This window comes from Bos indicus x Bos taurus, chromosome 10 (genome assembly GCF_003369695.1).
Source record: "Bos indicus x Bos taurus breed Angus x Brahman F1 hybrid chromosome 10, Bos_hybrid_MaternalHap_v2.0, whole genome shotgun sequence".
In the NCBI taxonomy this organism is placed as follows: domain Eukaryota; kingdom Metazoa; phylum Chordata; class Mammalia; order Artiodactyla; family Bovidae; genus Bos; species Bos indicus x Bos taurus.
In genome coordinates, this window is record NC_040085.1 from 19,637,458 (window position 1) to 19,660,656 (window position 23,199).

Here is a 23,199-nt window from a genome sequence, read left to right on the forward strand (position 1 = left end):
CTGCAGTCCATGGGGTATGGCTAAAAAAAAAAAAAAAGACTGGAAAGGCAAAGTGTGGTCTTAAGGATTATGTCTTAAGTAACAGGGAATCTTTCAAAGTTTTTAAGCAGGTGACTGATTTGGCTATCCTGTGTTTTAGGAAACTAATCTGATAGCAGAAAGAATTAGTAGGGGGAGAGATCAGTTATGAGGCTTCTTTCTGTTACAGGAGCTGCATAAATGAAGTGGCAGCAGAAATAAAGTGAGAAAGATGAATCCTAACTTTGCCACTTAGTTTCATGGTTGTGTCATTCAGCTCTAAGCCTCCGTTTTCTCATCTGTGTAACAAGAGGACTGACTAGATGTGATTGGGAAGCCGGCCAGCTCCACTATCTGTGATACATTTTCAGGAGAGCCAATGGGACTGGGCAAATGGTTGAAAAATGGATACAAGAGGAGGTTTCAGATGCAACTTTGAAGTTTCGAGCCTGAGTGAATGGGAGAACAGTATTGCTGTTTACTGGAGTGGGGATGGGGTGTCCCTAGCATTAGTGGTAAGGTGAAGATCTTTAAGAGATCTAAGGCCAAGTTGATCTTCCTAATTTGTATCATAGAGCACAGAAAGTAGGATTTCAGTGTTGAGAGTGTTTACATTTCGGGCGAAATTAGTGGTCAGGAGGTAAGCAGCTGTTTTTATTAACAGTTTACTTTGAGGGATTTAAGCTTGTACCATCATTCTGGGGTTGCCAACCCTCGGAATTAGAGTGGTCTGAAGTGGCACTGCAAACTGGACCCTGGCCCATATATCAGATGGGCTGAGTTTCAAGAGCAGCGAGGTGAGGGCCAGAGCCCTTAGCCTAAGCCCACACCTTAGGAGTAGGTGTGTATTTTGGAGGGGGAGGGTTTGGGAATTGTTCGTGAGTACCTGCGATTACTTTCTAGCAAGTACTTACTGCTGCTTAAGGGTTAGACTATCAAGAATGCAATTTGGGTTGCGGCAGAGAGAGCGCTTCATCTTTGAAGAGTAAAGGGCCCCGTGTTCCAGCACTTGGGCTGACTCACTCCTCTGATGGATGGAAGATGTGGCCCCTTTTAATGGGTCGTGGGATAAGGGATAGTCACTACAGCAGAAGAGCTGACAGGACTAAGAGGCAGGGGATTCAGAGGGAGGCGGAGTTGGCCTAGTGTGGAACCCTCTCTCCCGAGTTTACGCTCTTTGGTGTGCAGAAAACAGTGTTGGAGGTGGGGGAGTTGAATCTCCAGGACTAGTTTGCCGCAGCTTGAGACCATTCCTCTGGCCAGGCTCCTTTTTTTTTTCAAGCAAGCTGCAGGCTTCGCCTCGGCCCTGGAAACCGGATAGGCCTCTCCGTGCGCTCTCAACCTAACCCCGTGGTGGCGGGGGAGGGGGAAGCTCTGTTTAGTCCCACCCTTTGCGCTGTTTTGCGTCTTTGCGCCTGTGGTGAGTGGCAGCGGAGTGCAGCGAATAAGGACGTGGGGCGGGCAGGAGCATCAAGTTAGGTTGCTCAGGAGGAGGGGGAACTGGTGCTGGAGAGACAGCGAGAGGGGCGAACCGGCCCCCCACGGCCGCTGCAGGTAAAGGCATCTCTGTTACCCTGCTGGGGTGAGACACAGCTTCTTTTCTCTTTCAGGGCTTGTCGGACCTTCCCGCCTGTAGCTTCCGCCCTAACATTGCTCCCACCCGGGCATCCACACCCCCCCACCCCGCATCTTCCCGTCTTGGCCATCCCCACCCTGGAGGGCACCCCACTAGCTCACTCCCTCAAGTGCATGTACTTCATCTCCATTTTGGGGGCTCCAGTTGCCAGGAACCTCCCGCCTCTGCTCTGTGGGCCTTACTGGCACCAACACTGGCAGTATGAGCAGGTAATGTACCCGGGTCCCCGCCACCCCCGCCTCCAGTCGCGTTTCCCTCTCCATCAACCCCGTACTTCCTTACCTTGCTCCTTCCCTTCCACAGGAGTACAAAATTTCTGTACTTTCTCCTTTACCCTTGAAAGTACGTACATGGTTTTAGCGTTCATACTTGCCTATTTTGCTTTCCCTGTTTATTCAGAAGGACTCACTTTACCAGCCATGTTTGCCCCAAAGGTCCATACTCCTGATTGAGGTGTGAGTGCTTTTTCCTTCAGTAACTGGGAAAACAAACAAAAAAGAGCAGTCACACATTTGGCAGTGAGAATGGTGAAGATAGAGAAAATGGCCTAGGATCTCGATATTCTTGAGGAAGTCTCCTGAGTGGCTTCAAGTTAATAGCTCCATTTCTTATGGTCTGTGTCCTTCTATCTTGATCCTTTGCTGACCCTAAGTTGTGATTCCATTCACATAGGATGTTTATTTCCCGTTTCTTTATAAGACTTAAGACCCTTTGGGTCTCACAGATGTCTCCATGGTGCAGTTTTTAAATCCTTCTCTTTTAAAATTATATTGACTATCTTCATTTTAAGCCTTCTGGTTTATTTTATTTTCAAGAGATCTCTTCAGATTGCTTCTATATTTTGTTTCCATAACGTGTTTATGTCTGCCTGCCTGCCACTGATCCTCTTGAAAGGATACAGTTTCCAATAACAAGATTAATACTTTGAAGTAAAATAGTTTGTTCTTTGAGCAGTTAGAGGTTAAGTGGTCATGGCTGGTACTTTGTAAAGATGCAGCCTTCCCCTCCCCCAAAAGGTCATTTGTTGTCATTATGCCATTCATCTGTTATCTTCTAAGAGGATGGGCAGTATAGAGAAATCTGTAAATGGAAAATGGATATCTGAAGGTCAGTTTATGTAAGTTTATGTATTAGACAATTGGGCTAATTTTTCTTGCAGTGTTTCTCATCTATCATAAACAAAATGATGAACTTCCTTTTGAGAGGCCATAAGAAATCCTATCCCATCATATAAATGTCGATAATCTTTCCAAACCAGGCATGCGTCCTTCTCTGTCCACACCTGCCTGCGCTCCCCTGCCCCGCTGTGTTGTCTTTCACACATCCTCACAGGCCAAGAGATGTGGTCCAGTTTTATTGAATATAAATAATGTAAACAGTGAGACTGTTTCCATTTGACAAATGTAAAATTACAACATTAAAGGTACATTTTCAAACTTCACATACCTTCCATCTCCCAGTTGAGAATCACTGCTTTGTTGAAAGATTTGTGGAGATTGAAAAGTATAGAGTAGAATTAAAACTAAGTCCTTTTTGATTGGACAGAGAAGTTGTTTTTGAAATGGGCAAGGGTACCAGGAGGCACATAAAATAACAGGAGAGCTGGGACTCTAGATTTCTAAGAAAACCCAGAAGAACTATATTAAAGGTGGTAAAGCTGCAGAAAAACATCAGTATTTATTTATTTCGAGGAGAAGGAACAGTTTCTCCTTAAAAAAGAAGGTGAGATGAAGGGCTATTATATAAAGAATCTCTCTGGCTTGTTATCTGAAAGTTGTAGATGGATAGCTTTGAATTTTAATCTTAACTGACTAGTTAGTTCTACTTTCCTCATATCCTATACCCGCCCCCCCACCCCACAAGTTTTCTGTCCTTAGTCTACTTGTTAGTTTGGAATTATGGAAAATGTTTAAGTACAGCCATCAAACTGACTTTTGAGCATATGCATATGTTTCTCTTTGGGTCCATGGAAGGTGAAGGCTGGCTTTTCATTCTCAATATGATAAAAGTCTGCTATGATTTCTTTATCTAAGGAGTTGCTTTACCTAAGGTTATCTTAAGGGTTTCGACTGCTTAACATTTATTTATTTTTGTTACCAGGATTTGAATTATGGAAAGAGAATTCATGAGGTAGATGAACTTGGTAGAATAGGCCAGATACGGGTATAGCTAGGAAGACCCATAAGTAAGAATAGAAGGAGGGAGTAAGAAAGTTGGGGGTACATTTGGAGAAGGTTTATTCTTTTGAGAGTCAAGGACAGATTTAAAGATGTGAGTTAAAAAAAGAAGCTGTAGACTAGGATTAAAAAATTCATATACTATGAATTAGGTTAGGTAGGGGTGAGTTGATAGAATGGAACCGAGAAGTAGTGAGACTTGGTGTGGCATTGTCAGTGGTGAGATTTTTTTAAATATTGGGGCCTTGACTGAACCAGGAGAAGCAGGAATTTGGCCCCAAAGTTGGAAAGGGAGATAAATAAGTACATTCACCTTTAAGAATTTAATGCTTGAGTCATATGGAAGTAAGGAAATACTTCAGAAGCTGTTAACCTGGTTTTTCCCATTAAAAAATGAGATCTCTCTCTCTCTCGCTCTCTCTCTCTCTCTTTCTTTGAGACTGGGCTGTTGCAGAGGGAAGAAAGAGCATTTGGGTGAATAAATAGCAAGGAGTCCTGGAAAGGACAGAATACTCCATGGAAGAAAGGCAGGTTATACACTATTATCAGTGTAAACTTATAGCTGGTGGGAACTTTCACTGTATTTTTTGTGTGACACCTAACTGTTAGATATTTACTGTAGCTTCTCTGACAGTGAATAGGAGGTGAAAAGATAATAGGTAGCAAAGTAGGGCATAACTAGAAAAAGATGATGGAAGTGTTGAAAAAATTATAAGATTATTGAGTAGATTTTTATTAAATTAAGAAATATTTATAAGTCTTCTGATCACCATTTTGAGTAGTTTTGGGGCAGGCATTAGTAGGAGAGACTGGAATGAGCTTGTGGAGTACTTTAGCCAGGAATGGGAAGTGATGTGGACCTTGGTTGCAATGTGAAGGGATACAATTACTGAATCTGGAAAGATCTTGTTTAACATTGGTGGAGATGCTCTGTATGGTTTATAATTTTGAAAAACTGTTGTGCCAACTACTGATGAGTCTGTCCTCTTATCTATGTCTCAGTTTCTGGGCTACTTACCCACATTATATTAATTTTACAGGGATAACTGGAATGAGTTGAGGAAGAGGGAAAAAAGCTTGGGGTTTGTGTGGAAAAGTCTTCAGTCTAGTCTTTTCTGTGTCACTGACAAATTTCTTTTCTGGTTTCTTCTAAAAGAGGAGAAATGGTGTTACTGAAGTTTTCCTGGATTGACAAATATTGATATCATTATACAGAAAGCAAATACTACATTTTCATATAGTTACATGGTGACATACTTAAAATTCCTTGTCTTAGTTTTTCCTTTTTTCAACATTTTATGTACTTAAAAGCCCCACATGTGGATTTTGTCAACATAGTTTCAGTTATTTGTAGGACAGTTTTTCAAGATAGGAAGTTTTCTACTGTCTTAACTTAGAATCAGGGAATACCAGTTAATTTCTCTAAGAACAGAATGGTTAATTTCAGACACCACAGGCACTTATTTTAATTCATTTAAATTTTTTTGAGTAGCTACTGTGTGATATTCATCTGGCACTTTAAAGATCCACAGATGAATAAGATGTGGTCCCCACCATTCAGGAGCTCTTCTGTCGTGGAGAAAGAGGAGCTGGGCCACCATGCAGGGTTGTGCAGGGTGTGCATTGCACATGTTCATCATCATCACAGATAATATGTTTAGTATGATAATTTTCCAGCAGATGGCAGACAAGCATCTTGAGCAGGCAGCTTTTTATAATTTGCACAAAGGAACCTCTTGGGCCTTCAGAGGAAATGGACAAGAGACTTATCATTTTAATAAAATGTTAAATATAAGTGCTTTAAATAAGGTGCAGGCAGTGTTGTGGGTATTTAAAGAAGATGAGAGTTTCCTTGGAGGCTCATCAGTAAAGAATCTGCCCATCAACGCAGGAGATGTGGGTTCAATTCCTGGGTAGAGAACCCCCTCCAGTATTCTTGCCTGGGAAATCCCATGGACGGAGAAGCCTGGTGGGCTGTAGTCCATGGGGTCGCAAAAGGGTCAGAGACGACAACAACAAAGAAGATGAAGGGACTGAGTCGTCACAAATAGCTCACCTTATGGAGGTGCAGGGCTCGCCTTACTGAGTAGAAGACCTTTGAGGATGTTAAAGATTTTACCTGGAAGAGATGTTTGTGGTGAGGGTGATAAAGACGTTCCAGGCAGAAAATACAGCAAAATAGGCAGTCATGGAGATAGGAATGTCATTAAGGGAACTGGATTATCTGTTTGGACTGAAATCTAGGGTATATATAGGAAGTGATGAGCATACAGGAAATGATGAGAGTGAAAGTTGGAAACATAAACTGGGACAAAATTGGAGAATTCTTTGACTCTTTTGCCAGAGAAGGTTTTGATCTTAAATATGAGAGAGCGAGGAGGGGACTTGAGAACAGAAGCACAATGTATAGATTCACTGATAGGTGAACTAAAGTCTGGGAATCTTCCTGAGTACAATTATACTATCAACTTAGCGAGATTATCCAGTAAGCTTGGTTAAAGGTGTTTATTTTGCTAGTAGTAAGTAGAAGTATCGGAATTACAAGGAAAAGTTACAAAATCCAGTATATCCAGAAGCCTCTGGCTGTATTCACTGAAGTATTGCTGATATATTGTTCATTTCTGTCAACTTAAGAATCTGAAATAGAAAGTGAATGAATGTTACATTTCCTGTTCTGTACCTAAGAATGATAATTGTGAAAAGAAATGGACAGAGACAGCGGAATGATCTTGACAGACAGAAGCTTCAAAGCGTGTAGGTGTAAGAGCCCCCAAAAGGGGTTGGCTTATTTCTTTTTTTCTCTTTTGGTTTCAAAGCAGAAATGTGGATGTTCTTTCTGCTGTGTCTCTGTCCTCAGCTTACCTCACATTTCCCTCTTATCTTACTATTTTGATGCTATTTGATGCTATGGGTAGAAGTTTTCTCTGAGGTCACCTCCTTTGCTTACTTGTCATTTGTCTTTCTACAACAGGAGTTCCATCATCTTCCTCTGAAGACCTAGCCATCTTGCTCCATGAAGGTCAGGACAGTCTGACATGCACTTGTTTCTTGCCTCTTTACCTGAAGAGTAGTCCTCTTCCATTGTGTACATTTTTTCTTAATAGGGGAGGGGAGGGGAGAGCCAGTACCCCCCCTCCCCTTCCCTCCTTAAACCTTGGGGAAGTAACCCCCATTGCTTTCCCAAGATGGCAGACCCCATCATGGATCTGTTTGATGACCCAAATTTATTTGGTCTGGACTCTCTGACTGATGACAGCTTCAATCAGGTCACACAAGACCCTATTGAAGAAGCCCTTGGACTGCCAAGCTCTCTGGACTCCTTGGATCAGATGAACCAGGATGGTGGAGGTGGTGATGTGGCGAATTCATCAGCAAATGACTTGGTCCCCCCACCAGAGGAAACAGCCCCCACAGAACTTCCCAAAGAATCAACAGCTCCAGCTCCAGAATCTTTAACCTTGCATGATTATACCACTCAGCCCGTCAGCCAAGAGCAGCCAGCCCAACCTGTCTTACAGACACCAACGCCAACATCAGGACTTTTGCAGGTCTCCAAAAGCCAGGAGATCCTGAGCCAAGGGAATCCTTTCATGGGTGTCTCTGCCACAGCTGTCTCCTCCAGTAGTGCTGGAGGACAACCACCTCAGTCCGCCCCTAAGATTGTTATCCTTAAAGCCCCACCAAGCTCCTCAGTCACTGGTGCCCATGTGGCACAAATTCAGGCCCAAGGTATCACCAGCACAGCTCAGCCCCTCGTGGCTGGCACAGCCAATGGTGGAAAAGTCACTTTTACCAAAGTGCTAACCGGCACTCCCCTTCGACCTGGTGTTTCCATTGTCTCTGGTAATACAGTGTTGGCCGCCAAGGTCCCTGGGAACCAGGCTACAGTTCAGCACATTGTCCAGCCCAGCCGACCAGTAAAGCAGCTGGTCCTACAGCCAGTTAAGGGTTCAGCTCCTGCTGGAAACCCTGGGGCCACAGGGCCCCCACTGAAGCCTGCAGTTACACTGACCTCTACACCCACCCAGGTGACTTGAGTGAAAGGGGGAGGTGAATTTTGGTTTAGTAGCGGGCCCAGCAACTGTGTGAGAGCAAGCACATAAGAGCTGTCTCTAGGAAATCTGCTTAAATTCCACCTGTACTTTTTATCAGTTAGTGTTGATAGCCACGTTATTTGTTACTTACAAGGTGAAAGCAGTTAGTGTTAATGCATTTTTTGAGCTCTTACTACATATTTACACTGTGCCTAGCTGGTGCTGAACAAGATAGACACAGTCCCTGTCCTCACAGAGCTCACCATCTGCCAGGAAATACAGACCTTAAGCAAGAACTCACAGTGGTGGAGGATACAAACTTACACGAGTACTGTAGGATGCAATGGGAACAAAGAATCATTTTTGAAAAACATGTGTATTTATATTTGCAAGACTTAAAGAAACTATGTGTATCTTTCCTGTTCTTATTATTAAGATTGTCCTCCTCCAGCTTTGCCCAGTGAAAAGACTTGTTTCTTTTATAAGAAAATAAAGACTCTAGCCTCTGAATCAAGGGCCAGAAGAATTTGGAGGAGGGGAAGACAGTGTTCAGATAAGTAGGGCTGGTGAAGAGAAGCTCTGAGGAGGTGGATTTTAGTTTAATGTAAAGACTTTTATTCTAATAGGTTTCCAAAGAATGGAATGACTGCCTTAGGAAATAGCAAGCCTTCCAGCAGTTTTTCAAGAATAGACTTGGTACCCACTGGGCAGAGGTTATAGAAAAGATTTATCAGGACAGATAGGAAGATGAACAAAGGGGATTGTACTGTCTTTTCTGACCCTCAGTTTTTACAATTCTAGGATAAGGAAAACTGGTGTAAATATGAAGGGGTCTACCCTTCTTTAATGTCCTACCTCTCTTGCAATTTCCTCTCTTTACTCTAGGGTGAATCGAAACGCATCACACTGGTCCTCCAGCAGCCACAGTCTGGAGGTCCCCAAGGACACCGGCATGTCGTGCTAGGGAGTCTACCAGGCAAGATAGTGTTACAGGGCAACCAGCTAGCAGCCCTGACTCAAGCCAAGAATGCCCAGGGGCAGCCTGCCAAAGTAGTAACCATACAGCTGCAGGTGCAGCAACCACAGCAGAAAATCCAGATTGTACCACAGCCTCCATCATCGCAGCCACAACCCCAACAGCCACCCTCCACCCAGCCAGTGACTCTCTCCTCTGTGCAGCAGGCTCAGATAATGGGACCAGGACAGGCCCCGGGACAGAGACTTTCAGTACCCCTCAAGGTGGTACTTCAGCCACAGGTGAGACTTAACATGTTGGGATAAGAAGGCAAACACGCTCTTAGTCCCCTGACGTTATCCTCAGCAACCACTCACTGTTGAATGTGGGACCAGTCTAGATTCATATCTCTGAAGTGAGATGCAGGCTTTTCTTTCTTTCACCCATGGGAACCTTATTTTAATTATATCATGAAAAGATTTGAGGGTAATTGTTGGCTTTAGGATAAGAGATGATTTGTCTAATATTTGTCTTTAAATTGTTTTATTTACAATCTTTTCCTGATATCCTTGTGAAATGAAAATGACTGAAAATAACCCCTCATCTGAAAGATAAATAGTCTTGAAGAGGTCAAGTGCTTATCTATCTTTCCTCCCCCTACCCCCACCCCACCCCCCACTGCCCCCAGGAAGATAAAGGTAGGATAAGAATGGAATTTGAATTTTCTTAGTAGCCTAGACACTAGGGTTGTCTGTGTTGTTTGGAAATTTTATGGAATTGTGGAGATGAGTATTGACATTGACATTAGAAGCATGGCTAAAGAATATTGAAGGTTAATTTGGCACAATTGCCTTTTCTCATCCGCATCCCACCAAAAAATACTTTTTTAAAAAACAGCGTGCTTCTAGGTTCAGTAAGACTTGATATGAGTCTTATTCTTAAGGAATTAGAGAACTAACGTTTCTAGTCTGTGCTTCAGGGCTGTTTGATTCAGGTCGTTTAGCTCTAAGCATGTTGAACTATAGTGTCTTTATTTCTATAGGCCGGCTCTTCCCAAGGGGCCTCTTCTGGGCTCTCTGTAGTTAAAGTTCTCAGTGCCACTGAAGTGGCAGCCCTGTCCTCACCAGCAAGTTCTGCTCCCCATACTGGGGGCAAGACAGGAATCGAGGAAAACCGTAGGCTGGAACACCAAAAGAAGCAAGAGAAAGCAAATCGGATTGTAGCAGAGGCCATCGCGAGGGCCCGTGCTCGGGGGGAACAGAACATACCTCGCGTCCTGAATGAGGATGAGCTGCCTAGCGTCAGGCCTGAGGAGGAAGGTGAAAAGAAACGCAGGAAGAAGAGCAGTGGGGAGAGGCTCAAGGAAGAAAAGCCAAAGAAGAGCAAAACATCTGGTACCTCCAAAACCAAGGGCAAGAGTAAGCTAAAGTGAGTGCTACCCTTTGCTGTTTTGATGGGATGTTTGGGGAGAGTGCATATATGTTTAAATTCCTGTTTTTAAATTCATTCTGTATATAGCAGCTACAGAGTTCAAGGGGATCTGTCATAGAAAATAATAAGTCCTTTCTCTTCTCTGTCCCAAGTGAACATCAAGGCCTGGGAAAGACAGCCAGTCTTGAGTTAGGGGTCATGTGTAAAAGCTGTATTCTTCCTAATTTGGTATCACTGTAGTGTGAAAGACTTCTCCCTAGCCCCCTACGACCCATGCCGGTAAAAGAGAGCTGCTGCAGACATAGCTGCCCTGTTCTTGCATTTCATGTGAACTGGAGAAGATTTCAGCAGCCACTGTCAGCCATAAGCAGTCTTGACAGAACCATGGCTTGCCACATAACTTGCCACAGTTGAGTGTGCTCTCTTCCTTCCATGTCTTGTAGCTTCACTCCTTGTCTCTAGCTTCTACTCCCTGAGATGCTTCAGGCTTTGTGGTGTAATTATAATAATGCTTTATATTTGTACAAGGTTTTATAGCTTAAGAAAGCAAGTTTCATATCTGTTATTTTACTTGATCTTCAACAGCTATCACACTAGGTTTTATTATCAGTGTTTGCTAGTTAGAAAATCAATGCCGAGCTAGTGACAGAACTGGGACTAAAACGAGGCCTTGTAATTCTTAGTAAGGAACTGGTTCTGCTGTGTTATGCTACCTTCATTCAGGTATTTGTGAATACAGTGGTAGCAAAAATTTGTCAAATTTGGTATAAAAGCCAGCTGGTTGTTTAGAAACCCCAATATCTTCTTTTTTTTCAAACACCCTACCCAGACTGAATATCTAGAGCATTGGAGAAGGCAATGGCAACCCACTCCAGTGTTCTTGCCTGGAGAATCCCAGGGATGGCGGAACCTGGTGGGCTGCCATCTATGGGGTCGCACAGAGTTGGACACGACTGAAGCGACTTAGCAGCAGCAGTATGCCTGGAGGTTTCATATGTGATAGGTTAGATTAATTGTATTTTCTACTCCTAAATTTTCCTTGCCTTCACTGTAACTGAATTTGGTTTTTCCTTTTTAGCACCATCACTCCTGTGGTGGGTAAGAAGAGAAAACGTAATACCTCATCTGATAATTCAGATGTAGAAGTCATGCCTGCACAGTCACCCCGGGAAGATGAAGAAAGCAGCATTCAGGTAAAAGAATCCCTAAAAAACTTCATGAAAAGATCCTGTTTACTTCTGACAGGCAGACCAGGAATAGATAGTGAGAGACCATAAGCCTATGCATATTTCAACAGCTTTTCTAAACCAGAGGTAGGCCTAAAAAGTAAAAGAGGCAAAACCTGGTCATGGTCATGTCTTAAATTTTATTTTTTTATTTTTAGGCAAAACATGTATTACTCTAAAAATGCATATTACTCTTCAGTAGTCATTTTTTCAAATTCCAGTGTTTCAGAGACTAAGCAGATATGCAGTTACGCTGCAGTTGCTGTTTTGGGTATGTTAGTACTTTGGTCTTCCTTAGAACAGCCCAGCTGTCCTGTGTGCATTACTTCTTCTGCACTGAGGGTTTTGACTCTGTGAACTGGGGCGCTTAAGGCACAGTGTTTTTGCTACCTTTTCAAGATGAGAAACGTTGGAAAGAGAATAGAAAAAGCTGGATCAAAAGAACTTTAGTCCTTTGTCTCTGTTGCCTTATGGTACCATCTTTGACTCTAGTTTCCAACCACGGAAAGAAGAAGCTATTAATGATTCAGGATACCTATAGTACTTCTGAGTAGCTCTAATGGGTCTGGCTAGTTTACTTAGCTATATCTAAATTCCTTATCTGAAAGTGGAGGTTTGGACTAAACAAACCTCAGGTGCCTCGCTAGCTATCAGTACTTTATAAATGTCTCTCCTCTTCCTTAATATATATTCATTGCATTGACAAACTGAGACTTGGATTTTTCTGGGGAATATTAACATGTGAGGATAGCCAAGACATTTTTGAAACGGAGAGTGAAGCAAAAGCTAGATTTAACATACATTAAAGTATATTACGAAATTATAATTACCAAGAGTTTAAAGAAGAAATAGCAGAGTGAAAAATAACAGACTCTAGAAACAGATCCAGATAGTTTTGAGACATTAGTATGTAAGTTAAAAGGCAATTTAAAACCAGTGGAGAGAATTGCATGGTGGTCCAGTGGTTAGAAGTCCACACTTTCATTGCTGAGGGCCCGAGGCTCAATTCCTGGTCAGGGAACTAGGATACTACAAGCCACATGATGCCGCCAAAAAAAGAAAAAAGATAATAAAATCAATAAAAATCAATGGAAAGAAAGATTATTTAACACATTATGTTAGGATGACTACTCATTTATGAAGAAATAAAACTGGATTTCTTGAATTACTCTTTAAGAAAAACGAATTCTAGTTTAATCAAAGGTCAAAATGTAAAAATTGAAATCATGGACCTTTATAAAATGTGAATGAGTTTATAAAATGTGAATGAGTTTTTTAAAGTAATTAAAAAATTAGGTAGATCTTTCTAAGGAGGGTATTAAAATTTCCAAGTCATAAAGGGAGAGATAGATATATTTACTATATAAAAACTATGCATATGTAGCAACAACAAAAAATGCTCTAAATAATATAGTGTTTAAGACCAAGATCATTTCTTGGGTTCTCATGTTAACTCTAGTATTTACTAATATTGTCACTTAAGGCAAGTTTACTTAACCTTGTGGTGTCTCAATTTCTTCATCTCTAAAGTACAGATAGTAATATCTACTAAGTAGAGTTGTTAGGATTAAATGTAAATGTTTACAAAGCACATAGAACAGTGTTTAGGTAAGAGAGCATAGTAAGAGTTATATATGTTTGTTAAATAAACAGAGTTAAATAAAGTGTTATATAATCAAAACACCAAGTGAGTATGGCAGAAACTATCACAGCATTGTAAAGTAATTATCCTCCAATTAAAAATAAAATTAAAACACAAACTGAAGGCAAATCTTTGTAATACAAGAAATACAAGAATTAATAAAATTAAAAAAGTGGTATATTAATTTACTAGGGTTACTATAACAAAATACCACGGGCTAGATAGTTTAAACAACAGAAATTTATTTTCTGACAGGTCTGAGGGCTAGCAGTCCAGGATCCGGAGGTCTGGTTGCCTCCGAGGCCTCTCTCCGTGGCTTACAGAGGCTGCCTCCTCACTGTGTCCCCACGTGGTCTTCCTCAGTGCGTGTGTCCCTCTTGTCTCTGCATGTGGCCAGATTCCCTTCTCTTTTAAGGGCACTGATCCAGTAGTGCCCACCCTAACTTAATCATCTCTTTAAGGCCCTGTCTCCAGACAGTCACATTCTGAGGTACTAGGGGGTTAGGATTTTAATGTCAGACTTTGAGGAAACACAATTAATTGACCTAATTGTGTTTCCTCAAATACCAGTCTTGGCAGTGAAGGCCTCACAGTCCCCTAGTTGTCCTCCCCAGATGTAACTTCTGTTATTACTCTTGTGTATCCTTCCAGAAATATTCTTTGCTTTCACGAGCACTCTAATTCCACTTCCACTCAATGTTAGTATTCCATACCTATTCTTCTGCGCTGTACTTTCTTCTCTAACAGTGTATCTTGAATATAGTTCTTTATTGGAAAAGATAGATCTAGCCCATTCTTCCTCACACTCTTTTTTATTATGAAAAATTTGAAATAGACACCAAAGTAGAGAAATTATTTAATGAAGCCCCACGTTCCATCATCCCAGAAGGTTCCCTGGTACCCTCTTTTCAGTCAGTTCACCATCCTCTCCCTCCCATCTCCCCATAAGCAACAATTGTGCTCATTTCTGTTAACCATAGATTAAACTTAGCCTGTTCTTAAACTTCATGTAAATGGAATCACATAGTATATACTCTTGGGTCTCACTTTTTTCAGCACAGTGGTGTTCAGAATTATTCACGTTGATGTATCAGAAGTTCATTCCTTTTTTTTTTCTTGAGAAACATTTTACTTTAGGAATATACCACAGTGTTTATTCATTCTATTAGACATTTGGTTTGTTCAGTTTGGCGCTGTTTTGAGTAAGGATGCAGTGGATAGTCTTGGTACACATGTACACATGCTTTGTGGACATAGGTTTTCGTTTCTCATAACAAAATAGCCAAGAGTTGATAGACTGTGGGGTAAACATTTGACCTTTTAACTTTATAAGAATCTGCTGCCTTCTGAAGTGATTGTCATTTTATACATCGACCAGCAGTGAGAGTTCCAGCTCCACATCTTCACTGTTCATTCTTGTTTGTCTACCCCATTCTTTTTATATAGTTCTATAGTATTCCATTTTTTGACTGTAGCATAATTTGTTCAATGCAACCCTGTTGGTGGGCATTTAGGTTTTCTCTGGTCTTTTACTACCACAGATAATGCTGGCAGAGATTTGTTGTTCTTTGTTGTTGTTGTTTAGTTGCTAAGTTGTATATAACTCTTTTGCAGCCCCATGGACTGCCAGGCTCCTCTGTCCATGGAATTTCCCAGGCAAGAATACTGGAGTGGGTTGCCCTTTCTTTCTCCAGGGAACCTTCCTAACTCAGAGATTGAGTCTCCTGCATTGGCAGGCAGGTTCTTTAACTACTGAGCCACCAGAGAATCCCACAGAGATTTGTATACATGTACAAATTTATCTGTAGGATAATATCTTCGAAGTGGAATTGTTGGGTCAATGGATAGTGTCAAATTTTGTTCTATAGAAATTTTCTGCATGCCACTGTGTACTCTCACCAGCAATGTATGAGTTCCTATTTCAAATATTTGATCAAACTCTCAGATTTTTGCCTCTCAGTTAGATGCAAAAAAAAAAAAGGTAGTTTAGTTTTCAGTTGTAACAATTTTATTGTGAGTGTGAGCATCATTTTACATTGAAAGCCATTCGTGTTTTTTTCCTACAAAAGTTATCTGTTCATGTTATTTGCTCATATTTCTATTGTATTGATTTTTTTTCTTAGTTATACGATCAAATTGATCAGTCACTTTATCAGAAACACCTTTCCTACTCCAGGATTATTTAAAGAAAAAAATTCTTCCACATCTTTTAGAAATTTTGTCTTTTTTTAAACTTTGAAATCATTCAATCTTTTTATAAATTTGTTTCTCTAGATACAAGAAACAAATTTGTTTGGCTAGTGGTTTGTTTTCAATCCCATGTATAGAATAATCCACTGTTTCCTCACTGATTAAAAGTACTATTTTTATCATGTTCTAAATCCACCTAAGTATTTTAATCTATATTTGGACACTATTTCATTGATCTGTTTATCTCCTCTTGGAGAGGTACCAAGCTGTGTTAATCAGTATAGCTTTATATTGGCTTTAACATCTGATAAGGCCAAGTATACCTTTTCATGTTTTTATGGTTATTCTTAGATGTTTAGTTCTCTGTTGAATTTTAGAATCAGCTTATCGAATTTAAAAGTTTTGTTAAATTTGTTTTTTAAATTTTGTGATTGAGGAGTTTATATGTGTATTTCATTATTTCGTACTAAATTTAATACTTAAGATGATCTTTTTTCATAAAAAGACTTTTCTTTTATTGTATTTTCTGGCTTAGTCTATGTAAGAATGCCATTGATTTTTAAAAATTAACTTTATGCCAAGCAAATTTATCAAATCAATTTTAGTACAATTGATTGTACTAAATTGTACTACTAAGTACTAAAATTGAATTTACAAATCAGTTTTAGTAGTTCTGCTTTTAATGACTCATTTGATTTTGGATTTTCCAGGGGTTATAATCATTACTGAAAAATAATTTTTTCTCTCCATCCTTCCTAATTTTTATCATGAGCTGCACCTATTACTGAGATTATTTAATTAAATTTTGCTCAACCATTTGAAAGAATGAGGTAGATCTGAAATTCATTGATATGGAAAACATCTCCAAGAAAAATGTTAACAAAAAGTAAGCAGCAGAACAGTATGTGCAATATGATCCTATTTATTAAACAAACAAAACTTTAGAACTAAGACAGACAAACAATTAGAAACAATGTTTTTGTACCAGTGGACTCCAGGGCTGCTCCTGGTGTGAAGTTCATTGTACCCTGCAGGTAGAGAGTTTAAAGAGTTTTATTTCAGTTTTTCAGTGCCTCTTGCCAATAGTACCCAGGTTACTTTCAGATGGATTCTGATACTATAATGAAAGAATTCAGGAAATTAATATTTACTCAGTACTAGAATAAGTTACATGGTTTAACATCACACAATTTGATAAACAAGCTCTTTATCATCTTTTGGTTTGATTTTTCCTAGGGAATTTGGAGTCAAATCTAAGTACATGACTATAGGCAAATAGTTTTAAAGGTTTTCTCTTTGAGAGACCTAAGCAGTTATTTTGACTGTTTTTGCCCCTGTAGAAGAGGCGCTCAAACCGCCAAGTTAAGCGAAAAAAATATACAGAGGATCTGGATATAAAGATCACAGACGATGAAGAAGAAGAAGAAGTGGATGTAACTGGTCCAATCAAAACTGAGCCTATCCTTCCTGAGCCAGTGCAGGAACCAGATGGCGAGACTTTGCCTTCCATGCAGTTCTTTGTGGTAAGCTGAGAACTTAAGCAATTTGAGATGTATATCTTGCTGCTCACAATCTCTTTGTTTGACTGACTGCATCTTTTCTGCAGGAGAATCCCAGTGAAGAAGATGCTGCCATTGTAGACAAAGTGCTTTCTATGCGTATTGTGAAGAAGGAGGTGAGGCCTGTTTTCAATGTTAGCCCATAATGCTACAGTTACAGGCTTTATGTAATGAGCACTTTTGGATGTCAGTTTATATCGCTACAATGTAGTTACAAGAGATAGTGGAGAAAAGTTAGGTGTAAAGTAAGAACTGTCTTATTGCCCCTTCTTTCACTTACCTGTTTAAATCCAGAAAGGGCTTATTTTCTCCAGCTATCAGGCTTCTAGCATTAAAATGCCAGATTAAGTTCTTTAATCCTTTAGTCAGTGATATATCCTAGATGATATATTTTATTCTTGGTATGAAAGTCTACCACGTGTGCTAAAATTAAGGATTCTCTTTGACAAATGAGTTATTAATAACTGTAATTTTTTTCTTCCAGCTTCCTTCTGGACAGTATACTGAAGCAGAAGAGTTCTTTGTCAAGTACAAGAACTAGTACGTGATCTATGCAAAAAGCTTTTCACCCCAAATTCCACAGGGTTGTAAAAAGTTCTCCTGTATAGTCTATCCTGATTGGGAATGTGTCCCTTTTTTTTTTTAAATAGTTTTCCTCACCCAAATTGTTTCCAGTGAGGAAAATGTTCAGAGAGAAGCTCAGAAATTGACTGATTAATATTTGCCTACAGAAAAGTGGGGTAAGGGTGGTTGCTGATAAAATCCCATGTAATCCTGACATTAAGACCTTGCTACTCAGTGTGATCCATCAACCAGCAGAACTAGCATCATTTGGGAGCCCGTTAGAAATGTGAACTTTCAAGCCAGCCCTAGACTAAGTGGTTGGTGTAAAAAATCAAGTTGAAGAGGCACTGATCTAAGAGACTAACTCCCCATTGAAGCAACATACTCTTAGGTCTGCTTTTGGTTAATCTCCTCATCTCAGACGCTAGCTTACCAGTTCCACTTTCTCATACCATGGCTGACTATTTCCATCTTCTTTAGCTCCTATCTGCACTGTGAATGGGCTACCATCTCGCAACTGGAGAAGGATAAGAGGATCCATCAAAAACTAAAGCGCTTCAAAACCAAAATGGCTCAGATGAGACACTTCTTCCATGAGGTAATTAGGGATAGGTGTTGCTTATCATTTATTTCATAGAAGCATACATTTCTGGGGTTACCCCTGACCGTTCAAAAGACTTATAGTTGCTTTATATGTATGGTTATATAAGTTTCATTTCAGTCATTGGACTCTCCTTATTTAATTGCCCTATGCTTTGTTTTACCAGGTTAAATATAGTCTTTTTGTAAGTTATAGAATGTTTTGAAATTGAGTTGTTTGATATTCATGAAGTATTTTCAAAACAGATGATAAACTATCTGGCCCACTTCAGGCATTCTTCTCCCTCTATTGTCAGTCTTTAACAACTGATGCTATCTATAGACATAAGCAACCATATCATTAAGAGGGAACATTTATTTTCTCAAATTTCTAATCCAGTATAACTAGCAATAGTGATACAGGAACTTTAATATCTTACACCCAGTATTACTACTAGTTAAGTACTGGAGCATCTGTGAGAATCTCTTGAGCTGTATTTTAACACTCCATTTTTCTTTGAAAACTTTTTGTACATATATCTTTTCCAAAATGGGTTTTTTAAAATCTGTATTTAATATACTAAGTGCCTTGAGAAAAAGAATTCTTTTTCAAAGTTTCTTAAGACCTAAAGAAGAAGAGGTCTAATAAGAAGAATGAAAGAAAGAATAATATATAGCTTCAGCAAAAAAAAGGCCAGTTGTGGCCAAATACATCTGATGAAGCTAACTTTATATAACCAGATTTGTCAATAAGTGAGTTATATTCCACATCACTTCGAGAGAGCAAGTAGGACCATGTAGGTTTTATAATTTCTTTTTATATGAAAATAAAATAATGATTGGGTTGTGGAGGGGTTTTTTTTTTGGCCTATCTTCTTTTAAAGCCTAATTTGTGAAATGTACAGTGCACTGTAATTCCATTTCAGCTGATACTAGATATATAATTTGTGGCCACTGAGCCAAGCTCTGCTAATCTGACTTGTGTACCAGTCAGATTTGCCTTTATAGGTAGGTCATTTAGCCAAATCAATCACTCATTTATTCATTATTTTATGTGCTAGTCACTGCAGTTAACAGATCACACATGGTCTGTGTTCTCATATAGCTCACTGTCTAATGGGGAGGGAGGGAGAGATTTTAAAATAATTCAAATTGTGATAAGTACCAGCAAAGAAGGAGCATAGGAAGACATTAAAAAATGCCTGCTTTGGATAATCAGGGAAGGCTTCACTGAGAACTGAATTATGAAAAGAAGTTAGCAAGGCTGTAAGCACCTGTAAGTAGTACCGCTGGCATGGGAAGTAGCAATATATGAAGGCCCCGAGACAGGATGAGGAACTGAAAGCACAGTGGTATTTATATATGATAGAAGCAGGTGCCTACAGACATTTTAGTTTTGTTTTTATTCTAAGTGCAAAAGGGGAAACCATTGGACTATTTAAAACAGCCAAAGACATAAACCAGTTCTCACCTTTAAAAGATCATCTAGACTTTGGAGAATGGATGGGAGAAGAGTAAGCGTGAAAGTAGGATGAGCCGTAAGGAGGCCATTGACATTTTCTAGATGAGAAATTATCATGGCTTTATAGCAGAGTGCTTTCAGTTGTTGGAGAGAAGGGATAGATTTGAGTTTACTTTAAAGTAGGATTGATGGCAATTGGTATGATGGCTTACATAGACAGGTATTAAAGAATGGAAGATCTTAGAAGCAACTGGTTTAGGGAAAATCAAGATTTTAGTTTAGACCATGTTAAGTTTAAAATTCTGTAACATGTCTAGCAAGGAGATAGATATACAAAACTGGATTTTTTAGGCTACAATTAAAATTTGAAATGTATCAGCATATACATTGTTATTAAAGCCTTAATAACTATGCCAGAGTGATAGGAGAAATATTAGGGAAAAGATAGGCCACAAAAATCAGTGGGAAAGTGCCGTAAGAAGGAAGAATTTTTTTCCCCTAAGGTTTCTTTGAGATTTCTCTTTGGAGCCTTGGGTTATTTATCTTGGGATATCACCCAAAGTTAGATACCAGTGACTTAGGAAAAAAAGAGCCAGTAAAGGTGACTGAGAATTGACCAAAACAAAAAGTGAAACCAAAATAAGGCTACAAAAGTGAATATAGTGTCTCAGAAAAGCCTAGAGAGTGCTTTCGGGAGAAAGATGAATTGTTGAATACTTTGTAGCTATAAATTAAGGTGAGTACAGAAATGTTTCCATTGTATTTGGCAATTTGGAGATCATGAATGACCTTGATGAGTGGTTTCATTATGTGATGGAAGTATAAAGAAGAGTGGAATGAATGGACAAGTATTCAAGTGATGACATGGAGGTGCTATGTGTTTGAAACTCTTGGGAAAGTTTACGTATGAAGCAGAACAGAAGAATAGTTGCAGGGGGATGGAGAGTCAGAGAGGTCTTTTTAAGGATGTGAACTAGTAGAATATGGGAATGTTGCCCTAGAGAGGGATTCCTAAGAAGGCAGGAAGGAATGAAATCCAAAGCATATATGGAGAGAGTAGCCACTGTTCGGAGTAGTGACACTTGATCTGGTAACATGAGAAGATAGGTGCAAACACAGGTAAGTGTGTAGGATTTGATAGGGTGAAAATGGGGAACTCCCTTCTTTTTTCTTAATAAATTTTGAAGTAAGGATATCCACTAAAGGTTGGGTGGAAGGGTGAATTTCCTAGACAGTGATCTTTTTGGTTTTATTGTTTGGTTTCATAATTCCTCTAGGATGAAGAGCCCTTCAACCCAGACTATGTAGAGGTGGATAGGATATTGGATGAGTCTCACAGTATTGACAAGGACAATGGGGAGGTGAGTTGGGACGTGGAGAAACATGAAAGAAAGGCCTTAAAGATTTCTGCCTGTCTGCTTGCCCATCCTTTATATTTCAGATTTGGCTGAAAAATTCTTGGATTGAAAAGGTACTTTTGAATTTTTTCTGAGAGATCCTCAGAATAATATTGGGAAGGTAGAGGAGTACAGAGAGAGACTAAAGAGAAAGATTCTCTTGAAGTCAGATATCTGGAAGCTGTTATTTTCAAGGACTCGTTCACCTTGGTCTCATTTTCTCTCAGATTTTATATGAGAGACCCTTGACATTCAGTTGAGGGTGAGAGGTGGGGATAGAGAAAGGAATACTTTATCAATTTCCAAATATATGAATATAAAAATACTTGTATAGACTCATAGCTTTCTCTATGTTGTTGAGAATTATTTATTTCCTGAACTGGGGCTTCCCCAGTGGCTTAGTGGTAAAGAATCTGCCTGCGGTGCAGAAGCCACAGGAGACACGGGTTCTGTCCCTGGGTCTGGAAGATCCCCTGGAGGAGGAAATGGCAATCCACTCCAGTATTCTTGCCTCGGAAATCCAATGGACAGAGGAGCCGGGCGGGCTACAGTCCATAAGGTTGCAAAGAGTCAAACACGACTGAAGTGACTGAGCGCACATGTGCAGCATCAGGTAAATGCATTTTCATTTGTCTCTAAAACATATACTACATTTGAATCAGTGCTGTTAAACAGGTTGTTCCCACAAGTGCAGATTTAGTACATCTAGGGTAGGACCAAGAGTTGGTTCTTCAAGGGGTTCTCATGCATAGCTTGATTTAGGAACCCCAGAACTAAAGCTTCCTAAATCCTGAAGGATGATGCTGTAAAAGTGCTGCACTCAATATCCCAGCAAATTTGGAAAACTCAGCAGTGGCCACAGGACTGGAAAAGGTCAGTTCTCATTCCAATCCCAAAGAAAGGCAATGCCAAAGAATGCTCAGACTACCGCACAATTGCACTCATCTCACACGCTAGTAAAGTAATGCTCAAAATTCTCCAAGCCAGGATTCAGCAATATGTGAACCGTGAACTTCCAGATGTTCAAGCTGGTTTTAGAAAAGGCAGAGGAACCAGAGATCAAATTGCCAACATCCGCTGGATCATGGAAAAAGCAAGAGAGTTCCAGAAAAACATCTACTTTTGCTTTATTGACTATGCCAAAGCCTTTGACTGTGTGGATCACAATAAACTGTGGAAAATTCTGAAAGAGATGGGAATACCAGACCACCTGATCTGCCTCCTGAGAAATATGTATGCAGGTCAGGAAGCAACAGAACTGGACATGGAACAACAGACTGGTTCCAAATAGGAAAAGGAGTTCGTCAAGGCTGTATATTGTCACCCTGCTTACTTAACTTCTATGCAGAGTACATCATGAGAAACACTGGACTGGAAGAAGCACAAGCTGGAATCAAGATTGCCAGGAGAAATATCAATAACCTCAGATATGCAGATGACACCACCCTTATGGCAGAAAGTGAAGAGGAACTACAAAGCCTCTTGATGAAAGTGAAAGAGGAGAGTGAAAAAGTTGGCTTAAAGCTCAACACTCAGAAAACGAAGATTATGGCATCTGGTCCCATCACTTCATGGGAAATAGATGGGGAAACAGTGGAAACAGTGTCAGACTTTATTTTTTTGGGCTCCCAAATCACTGCAGATGCTGACTGCAGCCATGAAATTAAAAGACGCTTACTCCTTGGAAGGAAAGTTATGACCAACCTAGATAGCATATTCAAAAGCAGAGACATTACTTTGCCAACAGAGGTCCGTCTAGTCAAGGCTATAGTTTTTCCTATTGTCATGTATGGATGTGAGAGTTGGACTGTGAAGAAGGCTGAGCACCAAAGAATTGATGGTTTTGAACTGTGGTGTTGGAGAAGACTCTTGAGAGTCCCTTGGACTGCAAGGAGGTCCAACCAGTCCATTCTGAAGGAGATCAGCCCTGGGATTTCTTTGGAAGGAATCATGCTAAAGCTGAAACTCCAGTACTTTGACCACCTCATGCGAAGAGTTGACTCACTGGAAAAGACCCTGATGCTGGGAGGGATTGGGGGCAGGAGGAGAAGGGGACAACAGAGGATGAGATGGCTGGATGGCATCACTGACTCGATGGACGTGAGTCTGAGTGAACTCCGGGAGTTGGTGATGGACAGGGAGGCCTGGCGTGCTGTGATTCCTGGGGTCACAAAGAGTCAGACACGACTGAGCGACTGAACTGAACTGACATGTTTTCTTTCATTAATCACTTTTTTTCATTTTCCAACCAACAGTTATATAGATCTAAGCCACCAGTGAATTCAACATTGCTCTCTTTTATTCAGATTTACTTGGACCATGAACCAGC

General features: G+C 40.2%; 1 protein-coding gene across 7 annotated transcripts in view; it reads left to right on the forward strand.

Moving 5' to 3' along the window:
* CHD8 (chromodomain helicase DNA binding protein 8) overlaps positions 1-23,199 on the forward strand; it is a 58,391-nt gene that overhangs the window by 12,079 nt on the left and 23,113 nt on the right. For 3 of the 7 annotated variants that reach the window (XM_027553350.1, XM_027553353.1, XM_027553352.1), the window contains exons 2-10: positions 6,803-7,859; positions 8,751-9,122; positions 9,863-10,248; positions 11,330-11,444; positions 16,650-16,832; positions 16,916-16,984; positions 17,353-17,408; positions 17,913-18,030; positions 20,751-20,834. In XM_027553350.1, the coding sequence (XP_027409151.1) occupies positions 7,017-7,859; positions 8,751-9,122; positions 9,863-10,248; positions 11,330-11,444; positions 16,650-16,832; positions 16,916-16,984; positions 17,353-17,408; positions 17,913-18,030; positions 20,751-20,834 (2,226 nt within the window). In that variant the 5' untranslated portion in view covers positions 6,803-7,016. Of the gene's footprint in view, positions 1-1,486; positions 1,573-6,802; positions 7,860-8,750; positions 9,123-9,862; positions 10,249-11,329; positions 11,445-16,649; positions 16,833-16,915; positions 16,985-17,352; positions 17,409-17,912; positions 18,031-20,750; positions 20,835-23,199 lie in introns of those variants that run through there. The other 4 variants (XM_027553351.1, XM_027553355.1, XM_027553356.1 and 1 more) reach the window with 4 other exon arrangements.